The 26,106-nt window shown below is 40.7% G+C and overlaps 1 protein-coding gene across 1 annotated transcript; it reads right to left on the bottom strand.

The window, feature by feature from the left end:
• Nucleotides 1–2,488: 2,488 nt before the first annotated feature.
• Nucleotides 2,489–3,627, bottom strand: LOC148998696 (acid phosphatase 1-like). Its single transcript, XM_089141779.1, has 3 exons — nt 3,230–3,627; nt 2,813–3,022; nt 2,489–2,666 (listed from the first exon to the last, which is right to left on the bottom strand). The coding sequence occupies exons 1-3, from the start codon at nt 3,619–3,621 to the stop codon at nt 2,489–2,491; spliced, it is 780 nt and encodes a 259-aa protein (XP_088997905.1). The 5' UTR covers nt 3,622–3,627.
• Between the last annotated feature and the right edge of the window lie 22,479 nt (nt 3,628–26,106).

The following is a 26,106-nucleotide window of genomic DNA, read 5'->3' as shown; positions in this document are numbered from 1 at the left end:
AGCATTGAAAATATTAGGCATCTTGCCCGGGGAAAGGCTACATCTAGTACTGGGCCAATGATTTGAGCGATACACCCCAGGTTTTTTTCTTCAAGTGTGGAAACTCTAGTTCTCAATTATTAAATTCCAACAAAACACTTCACTATCAACTGAAATAATAAAAAAGAGGAAACTTCAAAGTTTATGGATTTCACAATGAAGAAACTCAAAGCTAGTTATACAACTATTAAGAAAAATGAATCAAAAGCCAAAAGGGGAAACTGGAATTTTAGAAAATAAGCATTTACACAAAGTCAGCTCATATAATCATTATCGGAAGATTCAGAGCTTGCAATTTCATTATTTGGTTTGATGGCCGTTTCAACAATCATCCTTCTATACCGGATCATTTTAATCACCATTCTTCATTGTGTACCATATATGCATACTCTCGGCCAAGCAAACACCTCATGATTAAAGTTTTTTCCATCATGGACACTTGAAAACCAAGTGCATCATTCTCGCACTATTCAATCCTTCAAAATTATACGTTCCTCCCTAAGAATAAAACTTCTTTCAAAATGACCCCCAACTCTTTAAAAATTATTTATGAATCCCATAATATAATAACATCACAGAGAGCAAATTTCATCAGATGTCTACATCGCCTAGGTTTGTTTCTATATCGTACACTCTCATGAGAAATATCATAACTTTCTCGTTTTATATCGGAATCACAATCCAAAAAGTGCATTGGAAAAAAAGACTTCATGAGCTAAGTTTCTTCAGTTGAAGATGAACCCAGAAAATAATTTCATAACTACCAAAAAATTCATCCAATGTGATCCTTGTGCAATGACCTGTGAAATCCACCAAGGAATCATGGCTTCGCCCAAAACACTTAAATCTTCTCATAAGTATTCAAAACCATTGTAATAGTGTTAATAACCCTCTAAAAACATAGCGAATGCTTAAAGCCTTCTATGAGACCTTCACTTTAAGACAAACCATGTACTATTAAAACACACTGTCTTTTGGTTGCCAACAATGACTACACATACAATTTTAGACAATGGAACAACACTTTCTCTTTACTGGAGACTTTGCAACTGAAGAACTGTCATATAATGTCAAGAGCCTTAGTTTCTGATTTTATTCATTATTGTATGTGGTCATTTCAACGGTTCATTCGGCACCTCTTGGGAACACTGTGAGGCAAGGTTGCTCCATTCCATTAACAAATCAAGGGGACAATGGCATCTAGTGTTATGTTTTAAGTAGTGAATTTAGCGTGAAGTCAGCGTGGGAGTTGTTTAGGAAAAAAGGTAGCCTTTTGGGTACTTCTCTTTGATATGGAAGGCAAATCGGCCTCCAAGAGTTGCAACTTTTGGTTGGATGTTGATTGGGGGGAAGTTCTTACTGATGGTTACTGTATTCAAGAGGAATCACTTGGGTACCTAGATGTGATTTGCAAGGTAGAGATAGAAACTACTAATCACTAGTAAGCTAAACATCGATGGTAGCTCACCGGTAACCTAGGTCAGACTGGAGCGAGTGGAGTCTCTCGCAACACTGATGCTTAGATGATATGTCATTTTAGGAGATGTTTTGGAGTAGTTCAATCAAATTTTAATGCTGAGGTGGAAGCATTGGTGTATGAAATTGAATTGGCAAAGGCAATGGAGCTGCAAAGAGTATGGGTAGAAAGTGATTCAGTAGCCTTGGTATTCGTAACCCAAAGAAGTTAACTGCCTCGGTATGTTCAGCAAAGATGGCAGGCGTTCAGGTCTTATCTCAGCTTGATCTCATAGAAGATCTCTCATTGTTTTAGTGAGGCAAATCGTGTGGCAGATATCCTTGCTAAGTCAGCTACGAAGTACAATCATCCTCCAAAGTGGATCAATGGCCAAGAGCCATATTGCAGGAACTATCTATGATGCTATGGGTATATTTCAAGATTTAGAAGTGTTCAGTTACGATGTGAATTAGTATTCTGACATGCTCGAGGATTTTGCCCCCATTGATGGCAATGCTGAAGGTGGGGGGAGGGATCCTCTTTGATGTACTTGTAGTAACTTTGTTTTTCGCTTCTTAATGAAAACAATCGTTTTAGCAAATATATATATATATGCGGGAATCTTCACTCCCTGTATACCATCAAGAGTTCTACTCAAGAGCAGTCACAAGAGAGTTTGTTTTTGTTCTTCTGATTAAGAAAAAGAGAATAGGTTGTCTTGGCCTTGGAAGTGTAGGGAGCCAGAATAAGGCTCTCCTATTCAAATTCGAAGGAGAGGTTTCTTAATGAAACTCAATTTACTGTACTGTTGGTATAGCCTAAAATGATGCAAACAGTGAGAAATAGTACTGAATGTTCTAATTATATTAATATTCAAACAATGTTCCATATCCAAGTCAAACAGAGAGTGCATGGGGTGTGGTAATGGAAGAAGCATCATATTAGGAGACTTTGGTGGGGTTGAATGGTGAGGAAATAGACATGCCTTGCCTTTCAGGGAATGTAATACAAGGAATTGGGAAGTTTAAATGTTCTCATGGCACTAGGATGTCCCAAAAGGCTGGACCACTGTGATCCAACCATTCCCCATATGTGATACCCTTTATTGATCAGCTTCCTCCTCTGCTCTGCTTTGTACTGTTCTGCTGTCATGCCATTGTTCTCATAGCTCCTATTACAAACACAAGAAGGGGAGATCATACTAATTTGAAATAATGAGTATTCCGGTTATGAAATGGAAAGGAGAAATTGAGAGGACCTGCAAAATGAATCTAGCTTTTCTTTGAACAAAGTGTGGACGAACAGAATTTAACTCACCTTAATAAGAGACTAGACCAACCAAAATAGCCAACCTTAAGGAGGTTATCAGTTGTGGGAGCCCTGAGGTGTTCTCCTCTTGAAGAGATCAAGAAGATCTTCAACCCTCTTTTTTTTATCTCTTTGAAGAGGTTCATTGAGTGCTCCAAAGCTGGAGCTTTTTCCTCCCACACCCATTTTTCAAAGGCTGTAACGTTGAGCATCTCCCCCCTAAACAGAAATGACTAAACAAAGTTACAGGCAATATATCTAATGAAACCATCTTCATTTTTTTTAAGATTTGCTCAACAGATATGGTTTCAGATATGGGATCAGAAAATCAATGACTACAGAAAGAAGTCACCTGAGCATTGATCAAACCTGAATCTCATTTCTGTTCTGGGCTTAAAGAAACTAAAGTACAGCTATATACAGTACCCGTGGTGATGTTCCTTGAAGTACGGAACAGTAGAGAGAAGGGTATCATCAACATCGAAGATCCATGCATCTTTGCCATCACCACCCGACCTGAAGGTTTTACTGAGATAGATGCTGCATTCTTCTAGTGCTTTTTCTGAATCAACTCTATACTGAGTGGAACTCATGTACTTGCCGATGTAGTCTGTGCATTCTTCAGGGACAACTTCGAATTGACGAATGTTATGGAGCTCGACATTGATCCTCCAAGCTTCACAGTAGTTCTTCAGAGTTATCTTCAGGTCATCCGAGTTCTTCCCTATCTTCCTCTGGTTCAAGACGTTCCAGTCTGCAACTGCTACACCAACAAGGAGGATCAAGAAGCACAACAACAGACCCAGATTTCTTCCCATTTTCTTCTTCTTGTTCTACATGATCAAAAGACAAAATGGATTGGGATTTTTATATTACTGGTTTCTATTGACGGCGGTTTTTCGGTTAAATTCCATTGATGATGGTTTCAAGATTAAAAAACCAACATCGGTGGTAGTCAGCAAGTGGAGTTGTCCTGCAACGGTTCATTAGAATTCATTTGCTGGGACTTCCATCTATATCCTATTTTTGGGCAAAGACTTCATCAATATCGCTTATCGTCATAAAATCGGTTTCTTCCAATTATTATTATTTTATTTTTTAATAAAACGATGGTGTAGAATGCTTTTTCTTTGTCTTTTTATTTTTTGTTTTTTTTAACCACATTGATCGAGTTGCAGTTTTTCCATTATTCTTTTTTTTTTTGGTAATAAGTTTATCCATTATTCACTTGAGTATATTCTCTTTGGTCAAGATGATTGGGATTAAAGAGACGAGCCGGTTACGCGCCTGATTTTACTTGCTAAATAGGGATCTGAATATGGATTTTGCTTGGGAGCCGTGCCTTGCTCACGTGGCACTGCTCCAAGCAGTGAATGGTCAGATTTTAATTTGAAACTTGAATTAGATCTCCACCGTTGATTATCAACATGTGCAATAAAAGTTATTTTAAGTGGCTGTGACTCGGTTTAAGTGGCTGTGACTTGGACCATAGGGTCGGTTCATTCCGAACCAAACGAATCATATGCTTCCCTACACACTGGATCAAGCTGTTTTGCCAGAACACACCTCCCTTGCGGTTGCGCCGCCTCCTTTGGTTTGCAGAGAACAATTCCCTTCTCACCTGATTTTTTTCAAGACAAGACAAGACAAGACCATTGTTTTAGAAATATCAGGAGATTACTACCATTAAGGTTTCTGTGATTGGGTCAATGCAGTTCTCTTCCTTGATTCCATCCCTTCATCCCTGAGCTTTGAACTTGATATGGAGAAAATATAACCGAACTTGGTTCAATCTTGGTTCGACTCTAGACCCCGGTCTGGACGAAAGGAATCGATTCACTTCCGAGCGAGCCGGGTCCAGGAGATGGCTTGCTGAGGAAGAAAACTAACTCAGTCACAAGCACGCCCTAATCCGATACGATCTGAATAGGTTAATCAACCTGGAGACGGCTAGCAGCATTTGGCGGCTGTCACTCATCGCTATTATATGGATAACTACCATATAACGATCATATTATCAAAGGAGTCATCTACTAGTCCAACCTAGTAGAGATCTATCACTCAACGGATCTATCTGTTAAGATCCAACGACTATCTGAAGAAGGCTCAAATACATCCAACGAAGGAGATTCGAAGGTACACTCTATATAAGACATCATCTACTCATAAGGTGGGAGACATATACAATCTGAATCGTATTCTCGTTATTCATTCCTTTGCTCTATGCTCTAGCAGAGCCGTTTGTGATTAAGTTCATCAACTGACTTAGCCTTCGGAGGTGGACTCCCGATCCCAGTGGTCGGGCTACATCTGACGTTCATTTTTGCAGGTCATTCTCAGGAGATCTAAGGGCTGAGCATATTTTGGACGCATCATTTGGCACCGTCTATGGGAAACGTTTCAGAAAGCCATGGTAACTAGATCATCGGCAGCAGCGGCTGTTGCGGCTCAGCGAGATGCTATCCAAATTCCCGGAGTAAATAATCCAGATATACTAGAGGGAAGTCGATCCCATGAAGTGCGGGAAGATGGTGGTCAAGGAGGTAATAATCCTCCGGATCCACTCCAGTATCAACTGGATCAACTGAAACTCCAGATGTTGGAGGTAAGTCAAGCACTTCGTGTGCTAACCAGACAAGTGGTGGCACCGCAAGCGCCTATTCATTGTGATGCAGAAAGGCATGCGTTACAATGGGAGTAACGACTGATCGATGAACAGAATGTCGGTCAAAACTCCCAGGAAGGCGACCGGTGGTGAGAAAGAGAACCTAGGAGAACTGGAGAACTCCCTAGGCGAGACGATCGGTTTGACGGGCCGCAAGGAAGTACGACCGATTCAAATACAAGGTTGGGTGTAGGAGTACGAACTCACTCACCAACTATCAGACGTGTTGCTTGAGAGAATGATCATGTTGCTCGAGAGAATGATCGTGCTGCTCGAGAGAATGATTGTGTTGTCGGAGATCGGTCATCACATATTGGTCAAGAATTGGCCAATATAAATCAAAAGCTCGTACAATTGGCGAGAGGGAGGATAACCGATGATATTTATTCGGTTATTCGAAAAACTCCGTTTGCCGGGCCCATAGCTGGATATCAGTTTCCTCACAATTTCCATTTGCCGACTTTTTCCACGTTCGATGGTTCGGGAGATCCCACCGTTCACATCAATTATTATCAGCAGACTATGGCTATTGCAAGTAATTTTGATGAAATCCTGTGCAGGGTTTTCGGTTCATCCTTGACCGGAGTAGCACAGAAATGGTTCTTGAATCTCTCGTCGGGAAAGATCGTAGATTTTGAAGAATTGGCGCAAATTCATAGGGCGATTCCAAAGCGGAATCCAAATCAAAAAGACTGAGGAGACCTTGTTCACTATCAGACAAGGGAAAAGTGAAAAGATTTGAGAATACCTGAAAAGATTTAACAGGGTTACAATGGAGATAGAAAATCTAGATGAGCAAGTGTCTAAAACTGCTTTGTTCACTGGACTCACTAACCGACGACTCTTGGAGTTATTACTTCAAGATATGCCTACCACTTATGCTTGAACTGGTGCAAAGATGCCAAAAGCGAGCGAGAGGTCACGGAGATCCTAGACACATGTCAGGGGGATAATAAAGCGTCTACAACAGAACAGAAGCAAGCAGAAGCCGAAACAAAATGTTCGTGATTGAGTCGGGAAGCCGCACCAGGCGTGGCGCCAAAGATCTCCTGGTAAAAGTGACTATACTCCATTAAATACTCCTCGGGCTGATATTTTAAATATTATCAAGAAACAAAATATCTTGAAGTGGCCTCCAAAGCTTCCCACCAAGCCTGGGGAGCAAGATCGAGAGAGGTATTGCCGTTTCCACAAGGATTACGGTCACTATACCAATGATTGTAGACATTTAAAACAGATATTGAGAGATTGATATCTCAAGGGCATTTGTCCAATTTCATCAGAGGAAGACGAGGGGAATAGCAAGACACAGGTAACAAAAGGGACCGCTCGGTTAGTCCAGAACAACCGATGGAGGCTCCAAAATCTAAGAAAGGTAAGGAGGTGATCGATGCCACTCGATCACCCATACTAACAATATTTGGAGGTCCCAAACCTGAGTCACTCCAGAAGATGAAAGCCAAATCCCAGTTTGTTGGGACCGGAGAAACGCAGAAGCGTAAAAGGCTGAATGGTGAGGGTTCGATCACCTTCGGCGAGGAAGATGAAAGAGGCGTCTGTTTACCTCATGATGATGCCATAGTCATCAAGGTACAAATTGCACGCCGAGAAGTACATAGGGTGTTAGTTGACACTGTCTGCTGTAGACCTTTTATCTTATGCAGCTTATCAAAAGCTTAAAGTGGATGAAGACTTGATGGAGCCCTCATCCACGCATCTATATGGCTTTGCAGGATCGTCTACAATAGCGGAAGGATCAGACAGCTAGACCTGTCAATTGGAAGCTTCCCCAAGGAGGCTACCGTTCGGGTAAACTTCTTGGTGGTTCGAGAGCTTCCGGCTTACAATGTCATCCTTGGAAGGCCATCCTTATCAAAGTTAGGTGTCCCATCCTCCCAGCCGGTACCCTAACTGGCATACTCGAGAGTGTGATCCACAGCCCCGAAGATCAAGTATCGAGGAAATCATCCTCCCACATATACAATAACATAATCATAAACAAAGAATAATCAAGGTTTAAATATTATAAACAAAAGATTAAAGTCAAGAAATGAATAAACAATATAATTAGAGTGCGGAAAATGATACCAGATATCTGAAGATATCAAAAGAAGTAAAGTGAGGCGGAAACTCACTCCACAAATACAGCAGAACGTAGTATGTAAGTCTAAAAAGAAATAACAACTAAATCAAAGGAACTAAGAAAAATAAACTAAACATAAGAGTCTTCTATCCTATAGATTGTGAAATCCAGCCCAAACCTAGCCAGGACACCCTATCTGTTTTGGGTAAAGTTGGGTTTGTTTAAATGTTGACTTTGAAGTTGGACCGTGATTTCATTTTTGTTTAAATGTTGATTTGAAGTTGGACCGTGATTTCAGTTTTGTTTAAATGTTGATTTGAAGTTGGACCGTGATTTCAGTTTTATTATCTTTGAAAATCTTAGGAAGCCATGTCAGACCTTTCTCTTAGGGTTGATCCAATGTCCCAAAATGAGGGATGATGTCTTCGTGGGCCATCTCAGTAGAAGATATGGTGTTTGACCCAAAACCCATGGATATTGATGATGGTGTTTCCTTATGGAAACCTTAATTGATTTGGTATTGAACTACTCACTAGTGAAGAAGAACTTGGTTGATGGACCTAAAGCTTAGTTGGACCTGGTTTGAAGACATCCCTCCATACTAGGAAGTAGTATGATGCGTTGAAAGAAGCCCATCCAAAAATATTGAAGTTAGGCCCATTAAATCTCTATTTTTGAACAAGCTGTCTAGGCAGTGGCATTTTGGTAATTTTCTGTTTTAAAGGTTTTTAAAAGCTTTATTTCTTTTAATTTCGTGGTAAACATTCCCACTAGGTTTCTAACTCTCTTTGGATCGTGGAAAGGACCTTAGATCTTCCTCTTTGGCAACCAATCAATCAGCAGGGTCAATTTGGTCAGTTTGGTGAAATCCTAGTAATTCTTGTACTCTTTGTGCTATTTAAGAGGGGGAACTCCATGTTTTTCAATCCCAATCTGTTCTAAGCTTTTGGAGAACGTGTGAAGAGCCCTAGATCCTCTCCTTCGAAGCCAAGGAAGACCCTCAAGCATCTGTTCAGATTTCTTCATCGGTTTCTCTTCTAAAAGGTTATTATTCAATTCGTTTCTTCTTTAATTCATTCTTTCTTCTCTACTTCTGATATTCTGATTATGAGAAAGTTATTACACTGCTGTAATAACCTCTTCTCTAATACTTTTAGCCCTAGGGTGAATCTTGATTACCCCTAGCCTTTCCATGAGAGCCATCAGTTTTGTTCTGAATCTGCGCACCGAAGAGGGGTGAATTAGTTGAAATACCTAATGAACTCCTGTGCTCAATCCGATTATATTTCCTGAAACTAGACTTCTTGATGGACTTGTAGGAGAAAACCCCACTCAATTTGACCCCATATAACCTTCCAAATCCCTGTCCGAAGTTGCTGAACTATGTCTGTCAAATCCTGCTTGCGCATCGAAGAAGATGAGCCTAGTTGGTGAACCTAATGAACTCCAATTCTTGATCCGAAGGTATTTATGGAAACTAGACTTCTTGATTGACTCGTAGAAGAAAACCTCACTCAATTTGACCTTGTATAGCCCTCCGAATCCCTGTTTGAACCTTGCTGTCCTGATTAGTCGACTCATTGGTCGACTGGACCAGTAGACCAATCCAATCGACCAATGGTGTCTGAATTTACCAATTTGGTCCTGTCTCCTCTATTTAAGTCAAATCTCGGGATTACTTCGCCTCCTATGCCTCCTAAGCCTCTGGAATGAGTTAGAACCCTAATCTAATCAATTCCCTTGCATTCCTTGGTGATCTCTCACAAGACTTGAAGTAATCTTCTTCCTCTCGCATCAAAGGTATGTCTACTCTCTTTTCTTTCTTCTCCATCTCTGATTTTCTTTCTTTAATCTGTTCTTGGCTGAGATCAGGAAGAAGATGATGCACTCTTGCAACCATCCACTCCATGATCTCATCTTGTTCCTTGAGATCTATGATCATCATCATGATCTCAACCCCACCCATGGGAATCTTTGAAAACCCTAACCCTAATCCTTTGAAACCCTAACCTGGGTGATTATCTGAGAACCTTTTTGGTAACCTCCCATGTGAGGGAAACCTCATCGGTAATGTGGAGGTTGATCTAAATTCAATATTCTTTAATTCTTCTTGTTGTAATTGGCCAATCATCAATTCCCTCCCTCCTGTGATCTTAACCTTTTTATGGGAACCATAAGGGTGAAACCCTAATTTCTTGGGTTAGATCAAGAACACATCTTTTGACCATGATTATCTTCCCATAATGTTTCTATTAACCTAAACAAGATTTTCTTATTATGTTCTTGATTGCAACCATTCCCTTTCTTCCTGTGATCATAACCTTTTCATGAGAGCCATAAAGGTTGAAACCCTAACTTCTTGGGTTAAATCAAGAACCCATCTTTTTACCATGACTTGATGATTTTATCTTCCCATATGATTCTAATACATCCTAAGAAGTTCCCCTTCGAATTTCGGATCAATCCGACTTCAAACGAAGAAGTTATGGCCAAAACAGTTTTCACTATTCCGTACTGACTCGATTGGTCGACTCATTGGTCGACTGGGTCAGTAGACCAAGGCAATCGACCAATGAAGTCAGTAGCTTCAATTTTCGCTCGATTTGATTCGTTTGCTCTCTGATCTTTTAGGTATCTTTCCTAATGTTGTATCTATGCTTGTTAGGGGTTTATTTGCCATGTTTGGTGTCTCTCTCTTTGATCTTTGGATTATCTTCGGCGATAATCAGGTAAGGATAGTTGATTCCTTAACTACATAGATTGCTTGTTCTCTGGTTTCTACTTTATGAAACTATGAGATTACCTACTGTTATTGTATTTTAATTCTGATCTCCTACTGTGGGAACAGTAGCACTTATTTATATCATCTTTTCATTGTTTATGTTATATGAATTACTTATTACTGCTTAATCTGATGTTGCTTTTACATTCTCTTTTATATGATGAACTACTGGTTGTGTATGTTATGACTGATCTGAGAATGTGTTTGCTTAAGTTTGGTTTGGGATTGGGAAGTGTCCTTTTGACACTTCTGTCCTTGGACATTATCGGAAATAGTATGGGATGTTTCCGGGGTTGCCCATCGACACTTTCCCGAATCAGTGGTTGTCATACCTAGGGATGTCTAGCAGTGTTTGGCTAGGATATACCCCTGTTATATCAGACCCGATTCGGAAGGGTATTGAGACCGAACGACCCGTGGTAGCAATGGGGATTCACGGGCGCTCAAGACCGGTAACCAACCCGTGAGAGGACGGGAATCACATTGTGGGGGCCATTTATTGGAGGGTTGCATATGGCTAGACTTGGGCTCATGGGCGCTCGAGACCGGTGAGTTATATCCGTGAGAGGACATGAGAGCTTCCCGTTTACCATATGTGGATAACCAATAGGGTTGATGAGTCCGTAGTCCGAGTTGGTCGGTGCCATAGGATACGCTGACTCTAGTGCGAAGGATACCGGAAAGGATCGTCAGGGACGAGGAATGGACGTATCTGGAACTGAGTTGATATAACTGACTAGATGACTTGCATTGGGCTAGGCTTTCCCCTGACATGCGCCGGTACTTATGCCAAAAGGTTGTGAGAGAGTGTGTTGACTTAACCCCTTACCATGGAAATTGTCCGAGAAGGATGCAGGACCCATTACCAATCGGTCGCCCGAGATATCTTAAATGGTTGGAGGGAATTCAAGATATCTTAAATGGTTGAGGATGTGAGCGGACCTACCCAAAGAAGTACGGTGCTATGACTTAAAGCATGTCTGCCATAGAGACCAGCATACATAGAGTTTAGATGCATACATACATTACTTGTTTCATATTGCATTGCATCTTGTTATGGTTTGCTTCCATGTTATTTATGTTGTTATGGATTAACTTGCCTTCTCGAGTTTCTTTCGAAACTCATTCCTTTTTTGTGCAATCTGTTGTTAGCCTTCTCTACAGGTTTGTATTTCTTTGACGGCCCGTATGAGGAAGCGCAAGGTGAAGAAGATGAAGACTGAAGAACAAGAAGAGCTGACTGAAGATGTGGATTAGATTTCCTTTGTTTCTTCTAGACTTATCTTTTACATTACTTGTATTAGCTTAGAGCTTTATTTAGATTTCGATCTACCTTCCGCATGTGTTTGTAAGGTATATTTCCGCTATACTCTACAGTTGTCTTTTGATTTGGTATCTTGTTATTCCGCACTCTGATATTCTATAGTGATCCTTTTGAGATCCTTTCTTGACTTTTATTATAAATTACTTGAACATTATGATTTGTTCTTGCTTTTGATTATGTTATTGTGCGAAATGGATATGATTGTTCCTAAACTTGATCTTTAGGGCTGTGGATCACACTCTCGGGTATGCCAGATAGGGTACCGGCTGGGAGGATGTGACATAGATGACATCTTCAAAATAATGGACTTCATCAATCCAGCTGAGATGTTCCAATTCCATGTTGCGTTTAATCGTGGTACGCAACTTGATCAACTGAGGGATCATCAGAGTAATCTTGATTGTCGCCAACACCTTGCGTGTAGTACGCTTCATCGGCTTGCGCTTCAGTGTATGGTTCTTCATAGTAGTCAGTACCTGTAGAATAGTCTAACAAAACAATGTACAAAAAGGAATGAGTTTCGAAGAAACTCAGTAAGGTAGTTAATCCATAACAACATAAATAACATGTGGCAAAACATAGCAAGATGCAATTTAGTATGAAAAAATAATGTATGTATGCATCTAAACTCTATGTATGCTGGTCTCTATTGGCAGACATGCTTTAAGTCATAGCACCATACTTCTTTGGGTAGGTCACGCATACGGCTTCGTTTGGTAGTGGGTTCGGCATCCCTCTCGGACATTCCATGGCTGGGGGTAAAGTCATCTCTCTCTCACATCACCATTTGGTCTAAGTACTGGTGCATGTCAGGGTAAAACCTAGCCCAATGCAAGTCATCTACTCAGTTACATCAACTCAGGTCCAGATACTTCCATTCCTCCCCTCTCGGGATCCTTTCTAATATCCTTTCCACTAGAGTCAGCGTATTCGACTCTCTCAAATACGGACTCATCAACCCTATTGGTTATCCACATATGGTAAACGGGAAGCTCTCATGTCCTCTCACGGATATAACTCACCGGTCTCGAGCGCCCATGAGCCCAAGTCTAACCATATGCAACCCTCCAATACATGGCCCCCACAATGTGATTCCCGTCCTCTCACGGGTTGGTTACCGATCTTGAGCGCTCGTGAATCCCCATTGCTGCCACGGGTCGTTCGGTCTCAATACCCTTCCAATTTGGGTCTGATATAACGGGGACATCCTAGCCAAACACTGCTAGACAGCCCTAGGTATGACAGTCAATAATTCGGGAAAGCGTCGATGGACAACCCCGGAAACATCCCATACTATTTCCGATAATGTCCAAGGACAGAAGTGTCAAAAGGACACCTCACAATCCCAGATCAGTCATGACATACACCGTCAACACATCATCATATAAATGAGAGTATACAAGCATGATCTAATCATAAGACAATATAGTAATAAGCAATTCTTATAAGCTTGAATAATGAAAAAGAAAACATAATAAAGTACTACTATACTTACAGTAGTATAACAGAAGTATAAAGTACAAGAACAGTAGTTAAACTCAGAGTTCCATAAAGTATAAACTCAAGAGTATGCAATCTATGTAATTACAGAATAACAGTCCTTACCTTCTAACTTGTAAAGGAACTTAGGGAAATCAAGCAAGACCTTGACTAAACCTGAGAAGAAAGTCCTAAACAAGTGTATACAACATGTTAGGAAAGATACATAGAAGGAAAGATCACAAATCAATCAAAACAGACCAAGAATGAGGTTGCTGTACTCATTGGTTGACTGATTGGTCTACTGCCCCAGTCGACCAATGAGTCGACCAACAGAGACAGTAGCCTTCAAGAATCAGAAATTTTAGATTAAGAAACCGAATTTGGTGGTTCAAAAGGGTACAAAATAAGAGGGAAACTATAATGGTAGTATCCTAGTATATAAAGGACATCAAACCACCAACCAAATCAAGTTTCCAAGTTACAACTTAGGAACCAAAAGGTTAACCTAATTAGGTTAAATCATGGATCATGAAGAAAACACAGTATGATCAAGGGTAAATAATTAGAGGATGATAGGATACAATTCTTGTAAGGAAAACACATTGATTGGCTATTAACAGGGTCAATTAACATACATCCAAGAATTAGGGTTTCACTCTTTTTGGCTCCCATGAAAAGGTTGAGATCATAGGAGGGAGGGAATTAATGATTTGCCAATAACAACAAGAAAAACTATACAATATTAAATTCAGATCAACCTAAATATTACCCATGAGGTTTCCCTCACATGGGAGGTTACCGAAAGGTTTCTAGAATGATCATACAAGGGTTAGGGTTTCAAGAAATAATTGGCTTGGGTTTCAAGAATCTAACTGGTTAAGGTTGAGATCATGACGATGATCATATATCTCAAGGAATCGAATGAGATCATGGAATAGATGGTTGCAAGAATGCAACATCTCCTTCCTGATCTCAATCCAGAACAGATCAAAGAAAAGAAAATCAGAGATAGAAAAGAAAAGAGATTATAAACATACCTTTGATGCAGGAGGATGAAGATCACTTGAGTTCTTGTGAGATATCAACCAAGGATGCAAGGGAATTGGTTAGAAAGGGGTTCTAACTCGTTCTAGATGGCTTAGGAGACAGATGAGGCGGAGTATTCCCGAGATTAAACTTAAATAGAGTAGCCACAACCTAATTTTCAAAAACAGAATCAATTGGTCGATTGATTGGTCGACTGGTCCAGTCGACCAATGAGTCGACCAATCAAAACAGCAACTTCAAAACATGGAATTGAAGGCTCAGATCAAGTCCAAACATCAAGGGGTTTTGCACACACCTAAAGTGACATACCTAGTAGGTAGAAATGCCTTCAAACCAATACAGAGAGCACTCCAAGTCCATCAACTAATCCGATCTTCATCAGGGTGCAGTTTCCATAGATGGAACACTTGACATCAACCCTCATGGATTTCAATCCAGCCATCAAGTCTTCTACTGGAATGGCCCAAAGCTGACTTCTTGCCTTACTTCAGGTTGCTAGACCTACAAAAAAATAGGGTTTTCGGGTCAAGGTTAGGGTTGGGTTTCACATTAGGTGCTATAGTTTCAACAAAGCACCTGAAAATAAAATTCCCGACAGAGATGGGGATTGGTCAGGTCTCATCTGACCAGAGAATCTCTCGACAGTGTTATGTTGCATATTTAAAGGATAAGGAGGGCCCGAGAAAGGTAACGGCGTTACCAATAGAAGTATGAGATGATTGGGATGAGGCAGAAATGCAAAGGCCTGAGCCAGTAGAAAAGTTGGAACAAGTCCAGCAGTATCTCGATGATGAGAAAAGAATTACTTATATTGGATCTAAGCAGCTGGAAGAATTCAAAAAGGAGTTGAAGTTTTTTCTTCAACAAAATAGCGATGTGTTCACGTGGTCTGCGGACGACATGCTAGGAATTGATCGGCAAGTTGCAGAGCACAAACTTTGGATAGATCCAAAGGTGAAACCAGTTATTCAGAAGAGGAGAAATTTCTCCATAGAAAAGTATGAGGCCTTTCGGGGCGAGGTTGAAAAGTTGAAGAACTCAGGTTTCATTAAGCCCATTGAGTGCCCAATCTGGTTGGCTAACGTGGTAATGGTCAAAAAGGTGAATGGAAAGTGGAGAATGTGTACAGATTACACAGATCTCAACAAAGCTTGCCCTAAATACTATTACCTATTGCCCATGATTGATCTGTTGATAGATGCAACAACAGGATATGAAACATTGAGTTTCACGGATGCATACTCAGGATACAACCAGATCCTCATGAATAAGGAGGATGAGAAGTTTACGGCTTTCATGACTGATCGTGATAGTTTTTATTATAAAATCATGCCGTTTGGTTTGAAAAATGCAGGGGCTACTTATCAGAGGGCCGTCAACAAAATCTTTAAAGACTTGATCGGGAAGAACGTGGAAGCGTATGTTGACGATATTGAAGCACTGTGAGAACAAAGCATATTGAAGATTTAACAGAGGTATTTTCAGTACTACGAAAATATCAAATGAAGCTGAATCCTGAAAAGTGTGCCTTCGAAGTTTCATCATGAAAGTTCTTGGGCTTTATGGTGTCACAAAGAGGTATTGAGGCTAACCCAACCAAAATACAAGCTTTGATTGATATGGAAGCCACCAAGATTGTTTAGGATGTGCAATGTTTAACTGGGAGAGTAGCCGCGTTGAATCGTTTCATCTCACAGTCAGGAGAAAAGTGCTTACCTTTTTTCAAAGCACTCAAAGACTTGAGGGGTAGTAAGGAGGCAAAATGGACTGAGGAGTGTCAGAAAGATTTCGAAGATCTGAAGGAAACACTGGGAAGACCACCGCTATTGTCCCGACCCAAGAAGGGAGAAATTTTACAGCTATATTTAGCAGCATCCCCTTCAGCAGTTAGCGCGGTACTCGTTCGGGAAAAAGACAAAAAGTAGTGGCCAATTTATTATGTCAGCCACGTACTACTTGACGCGGAGACACAGTACTCTCAGATCGAAAAGCAGGCTCTAGCTCTTATGATAGCAGATAGAAAACTACGACCATATTTTCAGGCTCATCCAATCGAGGTATTTACTACTTTTCCCCTTTGTAAAGTTCTTCGTAAATCTGATTTGTCTGGAAGAATGGTAGCTTGGTCGGTCGAACTCAGTGAGTTCCAAGTAAGCTTCAAGCCTCGAACGGCAATTAAAGCCCAAGCATTAGCCGATTTCATAGTAGAGACTACTGCACCGGTGGAGAAAATTGCCGAACCCACTATTCCAACCAATTGGGAGGTATACGTGGATGGTTCGAGTAATAAGCAAGGAGAAGAGGCTGGAATTTTCCTGAAGAGTCCAACATGTTTTATTATTTGATATGCATTAAGATTTGCATTCGAAGCAAGTAACAATGAGGCAGAGTACGAGGCCCTAATACCTGGACTTCGATTGTCAAAAGCATTGGTGATAGCAGACGTTACTATTTTTAGTGACTCACAGCTTATTGTTAATCAAGTACAAAGGGAGTAAGGCATTAAAGAACCCCGATTACAAAAGTATCAAGAGATTGTCCTAGCATTGCAGAAAGAATTCAGGAATCTGAAAATACATCAGATCCCAAGAAAGGAAAATAGAATGGCAGATGAGCTATCAAGATTAGCCAATGCCAAAGAAAAGAATTTAGACCCTTCGGTCTACATAGAAGAAGTAACATTCCCAAGTTATCGGGAAAAGGAGATATCCTATATTGAAGCAGAGCGTTCATGGATGGATCCTATCGTAGAATATCTGAGAGATGATAAACTGCCAGAAGATCCGAAAGAAGCAAGATTAATCAAGGTGCGATCAACACGATTCATTATGCAGAACGGAAGGCTATACAGAAGATCTTATTCTAGACCCCTTTTGAGATGCTTGGGTCCTAAAGGATTGGAATTAGCTCTGGCCAAAGTACATGAAGGAATTTGTGACGCTCACATGGGCGGTCGGGCCCTGGCACTCAAAATTTTGAGGCTCGATTTATATTGGCCTAAGCTTCAGCAAGCTGCTATGGAATATGTTCATCGGTGTAACAATTGCCAAATCCATGCTACGGTATCTAAACGCCCAGCTGAAACCTTGACTTCGATTCTAGACCCCATCCCTTTCGCGATGTGGGGAATCGATATCATGGGGAATCGATATCATCGGAAATTCACCAAGGCGTCGGGCGGAAGAGAATATCTCATAGTAGCGATTGACTACTTCACCAAATGGGTCGAGGCTAGCGCCCTGGCAACCATTACTGAAAGAAAGGTGGAGAAGTTCGTGCTTGAGTCAATCATATATCGGTTCGAGATGCCAAAAATAATTGTGACCGATCATGGCACTCAATTCGATAACCCAAAATTTGAATAGTTCTGCGGAACGTATTTGATCGAGCATCGTATGTCTTCAGTGGCATACCCCCAAAGCAACGGCCAAGTAGAGGTTACAAACCAAACATTACTTGAGGGGATAAAGAGAAGACTCGAAGCTAATAAAGCATTATGGGTCGAAGAATTGCACAACGTACTGTGGGCCTATCGTACTACGGTTTGGACACCCACAGGAGAAACTCCTTTTAACTGGCTTATGGATCTGAAGCGTTGGCACCTATTGAAGTAATAGCTAGAACACTACGGGAAAGAGAGTTCGAAGCAAAAGCAAATGTACAAGGATTGCTAGATAGCCTTGACTTGTTAGATTAAGTTCGTGCAAAAGCAATAGCACGAACTCAACATTATCAACGAAGGATAGCATCACATTATAATTCTCGAGTGAAGAATCGTCGATACATAGCAGGAGACTTGGTATTGAGAAATACCTTAGCTTCAAATCCACGCCATCAGAGGAATTGGACCCTTCATGGGAAGGCCCATATATGGTTATTAAACAATTCGGTTCGGGAGGCGATAAGCTAAATAACATAACAACCCGAAAGAGTTGGATCGTTCGTGGAATGCCGGGCACTTGAAGAAATATTATCCTTGAAGAGATTATCATTTTCATTCATGATGTAACAAAATTCAACTCAATCATTACAATTCTCAGTTTTCAACAAACTATCTTTTGATTAGGGGCATCACACAACACTTAAGATCAGATCCAGCAACAAAATCAAAAGGCATCTGATTAAAACCCGAGTGAGTTCCTTCTCAAACTTATTGAATTTCTCCGGAAATTCTTAAGTAAAGGCATTGGTTTAAAACTTGTGTGGGACCTTCTACAAGGCATCAGATTAAGACCCGAGTGAGTTCCTTCTCAAACTTATTGAATTTCTCCAGAAATTCTTAAGTAAAGGCATCGGTTTAAAACCTGAGTGAGTTCCTTCTCAAACTTATTGAATTTCTCCAGAAATTCTTAAGTAAAGGCATCGGTTTAAAACCCGTGTGGGACCTTCTACAAGGCATCGGATTAAAACCCGAGTGAGTTCCTTCTAAACCTTATTGAATTTCTACAGAAATCTTTAAGTAAAGGCATTGTTTTGAAACAACTAAGACCTACTGCAACAAAGACTCAAGTGACTGACAAAGTTCAAAGATGAAGTTAATTCTTTATTCCTTTAAACGACCAGAAGGGGCCAACCTTTACATCAAATATACATATGAGATAACAAGTGTTGAGATACAATCTTCGTTCGGTCAAAAAGGAAAGTCATCGTCGGTGATCGTCAAGAATTCAAACAAGATCGAAGCAGCTTTGTCAGAAGCAACACAGAGTCAAGAAGCAACACAAATTCAAGAAGAAGAAGAGTAATAGAGTCGGGAAAACATATGTTATCATTTGTTTATTTCCCTCGAGGATTGTGAAGCATTCTGTAAATACAAAATCCTCCGCAATTCCATACACTTTATCCAGCTTTTCCGGAAGAAGCCAAATCTTTGAAAAAGTCTTAGGTCAAGCAACTATAGGCATGGCTCCGTTCAAGGCTTTGTATGGTAATACATGTAGGACACCCTTGTACTGGACTGAGACTGGTGAGAGAAAAGTCTTAGGTCCAGAGATGATTGAAGCTACTAGCGCAATGGTCGATATGATTAGAGAAAGGATTAAGTCTGCCCAGTCAAGACAGAAATCTTATGCTGATAATAGAAGGACCGATTTGGAATTTCAAATTGGAGAGAAGGTTTTCTTGAAGGTTTCACCTATGAAGGGTGTGATGAGATTCAATGTCAAAGGAAAGCGTAGCCCTCGGTACATTGGACCTTTCGAGATTCTAGAGAAGGTTGGACCTGTTGCGTATTGTTTGGCCTTGCCTCCATCTCTTGCTGCTATGCACAATGTGTTTCATGTTTCGATGCTTCGGAAATACATAGAGAATCTGGAACACATATTACAGCAAGCACCTGAAGGACTTAGTGCTAATCTTATCTATGATGAAGAGCTAGCCAAAATTTTGGATAGAAAGGATAAGCAATTGTGGAATCGCACCATTCCTTTGGTAAAGATTCGTTGGAAGAACCATACCCCTGAAGAAGCTTCTTGGGAGAAGGAAGAAGATATGAAGGAGAAGTTTCCCCACCTTTTTGGAAATTCAGGTACGCTCTCAATTTCGAGGACGAAATTTCTTTTAAGGAGGGGGGAATGTGAAATCCAGCCCTAACCTAACCCTGACTTTGACCCAGAAACCCGGTTGTTTGTAGGTCCGAAGACCCGGAGTAGAGGAAGAAGCTAGTTGTGGGCCATCTCAGTAGAAGACATGGTGTCTGACTCTGAACCCATGGATATTGATGGTGGAGTTCAAATCTTGGAAGCCTGTGCTGATCTAGAAAGAAGCCTGCACCTGTCTGAAGATGAGATTAGTTGAAGGACTTGGAGTATTATCTGACTTGGTTTGAAGGCATTTCTATACACTAGGTATGTCACTTGATATGTGTGGAAAAGCCCTTGAGGTTTAGAGCCCATTTGATCCTCCATTTCCCTATTTTGGCCTTGCTGTTCTGCTTGGTCGACTGGGCCAGTCGACCAAGCACTCGACCAAAGGTTTGCTAAATCCGAGAAAATGCAATTTTAGGGTTTTTCACTTTTATTTAAACCCTACTTCGTGTTTCTTAGTTACGGCAGCCTCCTAAACACTTTTTGAACGTGAGAAGACCTCTCCGAAACTCTCTTTGGTGATTCAAACGATTCCTCTGCAGATTTGAAGCTTCTCATCTTTGATCTGCCAATTCAAGGTTAGTAATCACTTCGACATTACGAATTTCATTTCCTTAATCTTATTCTTGATTGAGATTAGGAAGAAGATGCTGCATCCTTGCAACCATCCCTTCGTGATCTCATTCTATTCGAATATTTTCTTGAAACCCTTGCATGGCTCTATAGGCATGGCTCTTTTATATGATGAATTGTTGATTGTGTATGACATGATTGATCTATGAATGTGTTTGATTAGGTATGGTTTGGGATTGGGGAGTGTCCTTTTGACACTTCTGTCCTTGGACATTACCGGAAATAGTATGGGATGTTTCCGGGGCTGCCCATTGACGCTTTCCCGAATCATTGGGTATCATACCTAGGACTGTCTAGCAGTGTTTGGCTAGGATGTCCCCATCATATCAGACCCGAATCGGAAGGGTATTGAGACCGAACGACCCGTGGTAGCAATGTGATTCACGGGCGCTCAAGACCAATAACCAACCCGTGAGAGGACGAGAATCATATTGTGGGGGCCATTCATTGGAGGGTTGCATATGGATAGACTTGGGCTCATGGGCGCTCAAGACTTGTAACCAACCCATGAGAGGACATGAGAGCTTCTCGTTTACCATATGTGGATAACCAATAGGGTTGATGAGTCTGTAGTTTGGGACTATTAGGACTCTAGTGCGAAGGATACCGGAAAGGATCGTCAGGGACGAGGAATGGACGTATCTGGAACTGAGTTGATGTGACTGAGTAGTTGACTTGCATTGGGCTAGGCTTAACCCTGACATGCACCAGTAGTTAGACCAATGGTGATGTGAGAGAGTGGTGACCTGAACCCCAACCATGGTTTGATGAGGACTTTACCCAATTACCCCGGCAGACCCAAGATGCCAGGATGGCTGAGGGGGAGTGACTGACGACCCAAAGAAGTACGGTGCTATGACTTAAAGCATGTCTGCCAATAGAGACCAGCATACATAGAGTTTAGATGCATATTGACATTATTTGTTTCATACTGCATTGCATCTTGTTATGATTTGCCGCATGTTATTTATGTTGTTAAGAGTTAACTTGCCTTATTGAGTTTCTTTCAAAACTCATTCCTTTTTGTACAATCTTTTGTTAGATTATTCTATAGGTACTGACTACTATGAAGGACAATACGATGAAGCGTACTACATGCAAGGTGTTGGCGACAATCAAGATTTCACTGATGATCCCTCGAGTGATCAAATTGCGTACTACGATTAGACGTAATGTAGAACTGGAACATCTATGTTGGATTGACGAAGTCCACTATTTTGAAGATGTCATCTATAGGATAGAAAACTCTTAAGCTTAGTTGTCTTTCTTGCTTTTCTTTAGAAACAGTTGTAATTCTTTTTAGACTTATGCACTACATTTCCGCTATAGCTGTGGAGTGAGTTTCCACCTCTCTCTACTCTATTTTGATATCTTCGGATATATGGTATCATTTTCCGTACTCTGATTACATTATTTATTCATTTCCTGATTTGGATATTTTGTTTATAATATTAAACATTGATTATTTTCTGTTTATGATTATGTTATTGTCTATGTGGGAGGATGATTTCCTCGATACTTGATCTTCGGGGCTGTGGATCACACACTCGGGTATGCCAGTTAGGGTACCAACTGGGTGGATGTGACACGAGCAATCTCGACATCTTTTGTGACATCCAGCCCAAACCTAGCCAGGACACCCTATTTGTTTTGGGTGAAGAAAGACTCGTTTGATGTTAGACCTTAAAGTTGGACCTTGATTTCAGTGTTATTATCTTTGAAAGCCTTAGGAAGTCATGCCAGACCATTCCCTTAGGGTAGATCTGTAATGTCCGGCCTTATCCTTACCCTGACCCGGCCCGGAAATTGTATTGTCTGTAGATCCAATGACCTGAAGTGGTGGGAAAATTCCTTGTAGACCCTTTTGGTTGATGATTTGGTGTCGGAGCCCAAGCCCATGGACATTGACGATGGTGCCCCTCACTTGAGAGCATTGTCAGTGTTAGTTTTAAATCTGCGCACCGAAGAGGAGTGAATTAGTTGAAATACCTAATGAACTCCTATGCACAATATGAAAGTATTTCCAAAAACTATACTTCTTGATGGACTTGTAGGAGAAAACCCCAATCAATTTGACCCCATATAGCCCTCCAAATCCCTGTCCGAAGTTGCTGAACTATGTCTGGCAAATCCTGCTTGCTCATCGAAGGAGGTGAGCTTAGTTGGTGGACCTAATTAACTCCCATGCTTGATCCAAAGGTATTTCTGGAAACTAGACTTCTTGATTGACTTTTAGGAGAAAACCTCACTCAATTTGACCTTGTATAGCCCTCCGAATCCACATCCAAAGTTGCTGAACTATTCCTGAAAATTCTGTTGAGACTCTATTGGTCGATGCTGTTGGTCGATACTATCAACCCAAGGTATCGACCAACAAGCCCAGATTCAAATAAAAAGGTGCTTTTTGGAAATTCCTTTCTCCTTTTTAAGTGAAACCTCAACCTAAATCATTATTTCACTCATTTCAACATCTGAGAACGTGGGTAAGCTCCTCTAAGCCTCCTCCTTTGCTTGGGTGTTGATCTTCTTCAAGAATCATTGTCTCTCTTCTCTAATCTCTTCTCCAAGGTATGTAATCTCTCACTCTCTCTCTAATCTACTTCTACCTCATCTTGTTCTTGCTACTGAGTTCGTGAAGATGGTGCTGCAACCTTGCAACCACCTCTTCTACAAGCTCTTTTGCTTTGTTTAAACCTCTCTTCACCCTTTCCATGCTATGATTCTCATACATGATGTTCTTGCTTTCTTATTTTGATTTTTCTCTTCTTTACAACATGAATTCATCTCTTAATCTGATTTTCTCTTTCAATTAGGGCTATCACATCCTCCCAGCCGGTACCCTAACTGGCATACCCGAGAGTGTGATCCACAACCCCGAAGATCAAGTATCGAGGAAATCATCCTCCCACATATGCAATAACATAATCATGAACAAAAATAAATCAAGGTTTAATATTATAAACAAGGTTCAAAACAAGAAATGAACAATCAGAATAATCAGAGTGCAGAAAGATACCAAATATCCAATGATATCAAAAAGGAGTGAAGTGAGGCGGAAACTCACTTTACCAAAATAGCGGAACGTAGTATAAAAATCAAAAAGGGATTACAACTGAAACAAATGTACTAATAAATAAACTAAGATCAAGCGTCTTCAAGTTTATAGATAACGTCTTCATAAGTATGGACTTCATCAATCCAATGAATCCGTTCTAACTCTATGCCGTTCTCAAAAGTAGTACGCAGCTTGATCCGCCGGGGGATCATCAAAGTAATCTTGATCGTTGCCAGCACTTTGCGTGTAATACGCTTCATCGGCTTGTGCTTCATTTGTCTTGCTCGTCATAGTATTCCAGTGCCTGCAGGATAATCTAACAAAAAGAAATATACAACAGGAATGAGTTTCGAAGAAACTCAGTAAGGTAGTTAATCCATAACATCATAGATAACATGTGGCAAAACATAACATGATGCAATGCAGTATGAAACAAGTAATGTATGTACGCATCTAACTCTATGTATGTTGGTCTCTATGGCAGACATGCTTTAAGTCAAAGCACCGTACTTCTTTGGGTAGGTCACGCATACGGCTCCTGTTGGTAGTGGGTCCGGGCATCCCTCTCGGACAAACCATGGTAGGGGGTTAAGTCAACACACTCTCTCACAACCATTTGGCATAAGTACCGGCGCATGTCAGGGAAAAGCCTAGCCCAATGCAAGTCATCTACTCAGTTACATCAAATCAGTTCCAGATACTTCCATTCCTCCCCTCTCGGAATCCTTTCCGGTATCCTTCACACTAGAGTCACGGATATTACTCACCGGACTCATCAACCCTATTGGTTATCCACATATGGTAAACGGGAAGTTCTCATGTCCTCTCACGGATATAACTCACCGGTCTTGAGCGCCCATGAGCCCAAGTCTAGCCATATGCAACCCTCCAATAAATGGCCCCCACAATGTGATTCCCGTCCTCTCACGGATATAACTCACCGGTCTTGAGTGCCCGTGAATCCCCATTGCTACCATGGGTCGTTCGGTCTCAATACCCTTCCGAATCGGGTGTGATATAACAGGGGTGTATCCTAGCCAAACACTACTAGACATCCCTAGGTATGACAACCATTGATTCGGGAAAGTGTCGATGGGCAACCCCGGAAACATCCCATACTATTTCCGATAATGTCCAAGGACAGAAGTTTCAAAAGGACACTTCCCAATCCCAAACCAAACTTAAGCAAACACATTCTCAGATCAGTCATGACATACACAACCACTAGTTCATCATATAAAAGAGAATGTAAAAGCAACATCAGATTAAGCAGTAATAAGTAATTCATATAACATAAACAATGAAAAGATGATATAATTAAGTGCTATTGTTTCTACAGTAGGAGATCAGAATTAAAATACAACTACAGTAGGTAATCTCATAGTTTCATAAAGTAGAAACCAGAGAACAAGCAATCTATGTAGTTAAGGAATCAACTGTCCTTACCTTCTAACTTGAATGGAATCTTAAAGAATCAAGTATGATCTTGACAAAACCTGAGAAGACAGTCCTAAACAAGTGCACACAACATGTTAGGAAAGATGCATAAAGGAAAAGATCATAAATCAATCGAAACAGACCAAGATTGAGGTTGTTGTACTCATTGGTCGATTGATTGGTCTGCTGGACCAGTCGACCAATGAGTCGACTAATGCGCATGATGGCCCCGCAAGAATCCGAATTTTGAGAATCCAGAACCGAATTCGATGGTTCAAAAGGGTACAATTAAGAGGGGAATTATCATGGTAGTATCCTAGGGTATAGAGGATATCAAACCATAACTCAAAACAATTCTCAAGTTACAACCTAGAAATCATGAGGTTAATCTGATTAGGTTATCATAGGTTAGGAGGGGAAAAAAAATAGAAAGATTAAAGATAATGAACTAGGATATGAAAGAATTCAGATCTAGTAAAGGAAACATAATAATTGGGTTACCATGATTAAACTAGAGGTTCTTGATCTTACCCAAGAATTAGGGTTTTACCCTTTCTGGTTCCCTCGGAAAATAATTGTGAGATCTGAATGAAGGGAGATAAATTGTTAGCCAAGAATAACAAGAAGGGTCATTCAATGATGAAGTTTAGGTTAACACAATATTACTCAAGAAGATTTTCCTTCACAAGGGGGGTTACCAAAAGTTCTCCAGACAATCACACGGATTAGGGTTTCAAAGAATTAGGGTTAGGGTTTTCAAGAATTCAATAGGTAGGGTTTAAGAACATGATGATGATCATGAGTCTTAAAGAATATGGTGAGATCAGAGAATCGATGATTACACGAATGCTTCATCACCTTTCTGATCTCAATGAAAACAGAATAAAAGAAAGAAAATCAGAGATAGAAGAGAGAGTGGTTGAGATCATACCTTTGCCGTAGAAAGATGAAGAATTCTTTAAGTCTTTGAAAGAGATCACCAAAGAATGCAAGGGAATGGGTTAGATTAGGGTTCTAACTTGTTCCAGAGGCTTAGGAGGCAGAGGAGGCGGAGTATTCCCGAGATTAGACTTAAATAGAAGTGACAGGATTCAAATTTCAAAAACAGAATCAGTTGGTCGATTGATTGGTCGATTGATCCAATCGACCAATGAGTCGACCAATTAAGACAGCAACTTCAAAACAGGGAATTGAAGGCTCATATCAAGTC

Source organism: Hakea prostrata, unplaced genomic scaffold (assembly GCF_041222555.1).
Source record: "Hakea prostrata isolate BN-2017 unplaced genomic scaffold, UWA_Hpros_2 contig_183, whole genome shotgun sequence".
Lineage (NCBI taxonomy): Eukaryota > Viridiplantae > Streptophyta > Magnoliopsida > Proteales > Proteaceae > Hakea > Hakea prostrata.
Note: the sequence above shows the minus strand (reverse complement) of the source record. Positions and strands in the feature narration are given on the sequence as shown.

Bases quoted from the DNA above. Each gene is read 5' to 3' on its own strand.
- LOC148998696 (XM_089141779.1), bottom strand. From the start codon at position 3,621: ATGGGAAGAAATCTGGGTCTGTTGTTGTGCTTCTTGATCCTCCTTGTT. The intron at 3,023-3,229 runs GTACTGTATATA...ATTTCTGTTTAG, and splicing joins TTCAAGGAACATCACCACGG to GGGGGAGATGCTCAACGTTA. The intron at 2,667-2,812 runs GTGAGTTAAATT...TGTTTGTAATAG, and splicing joins TGGTCTAGTCTCTTATTAAG to GAGCTATGAGAACAATGGCA.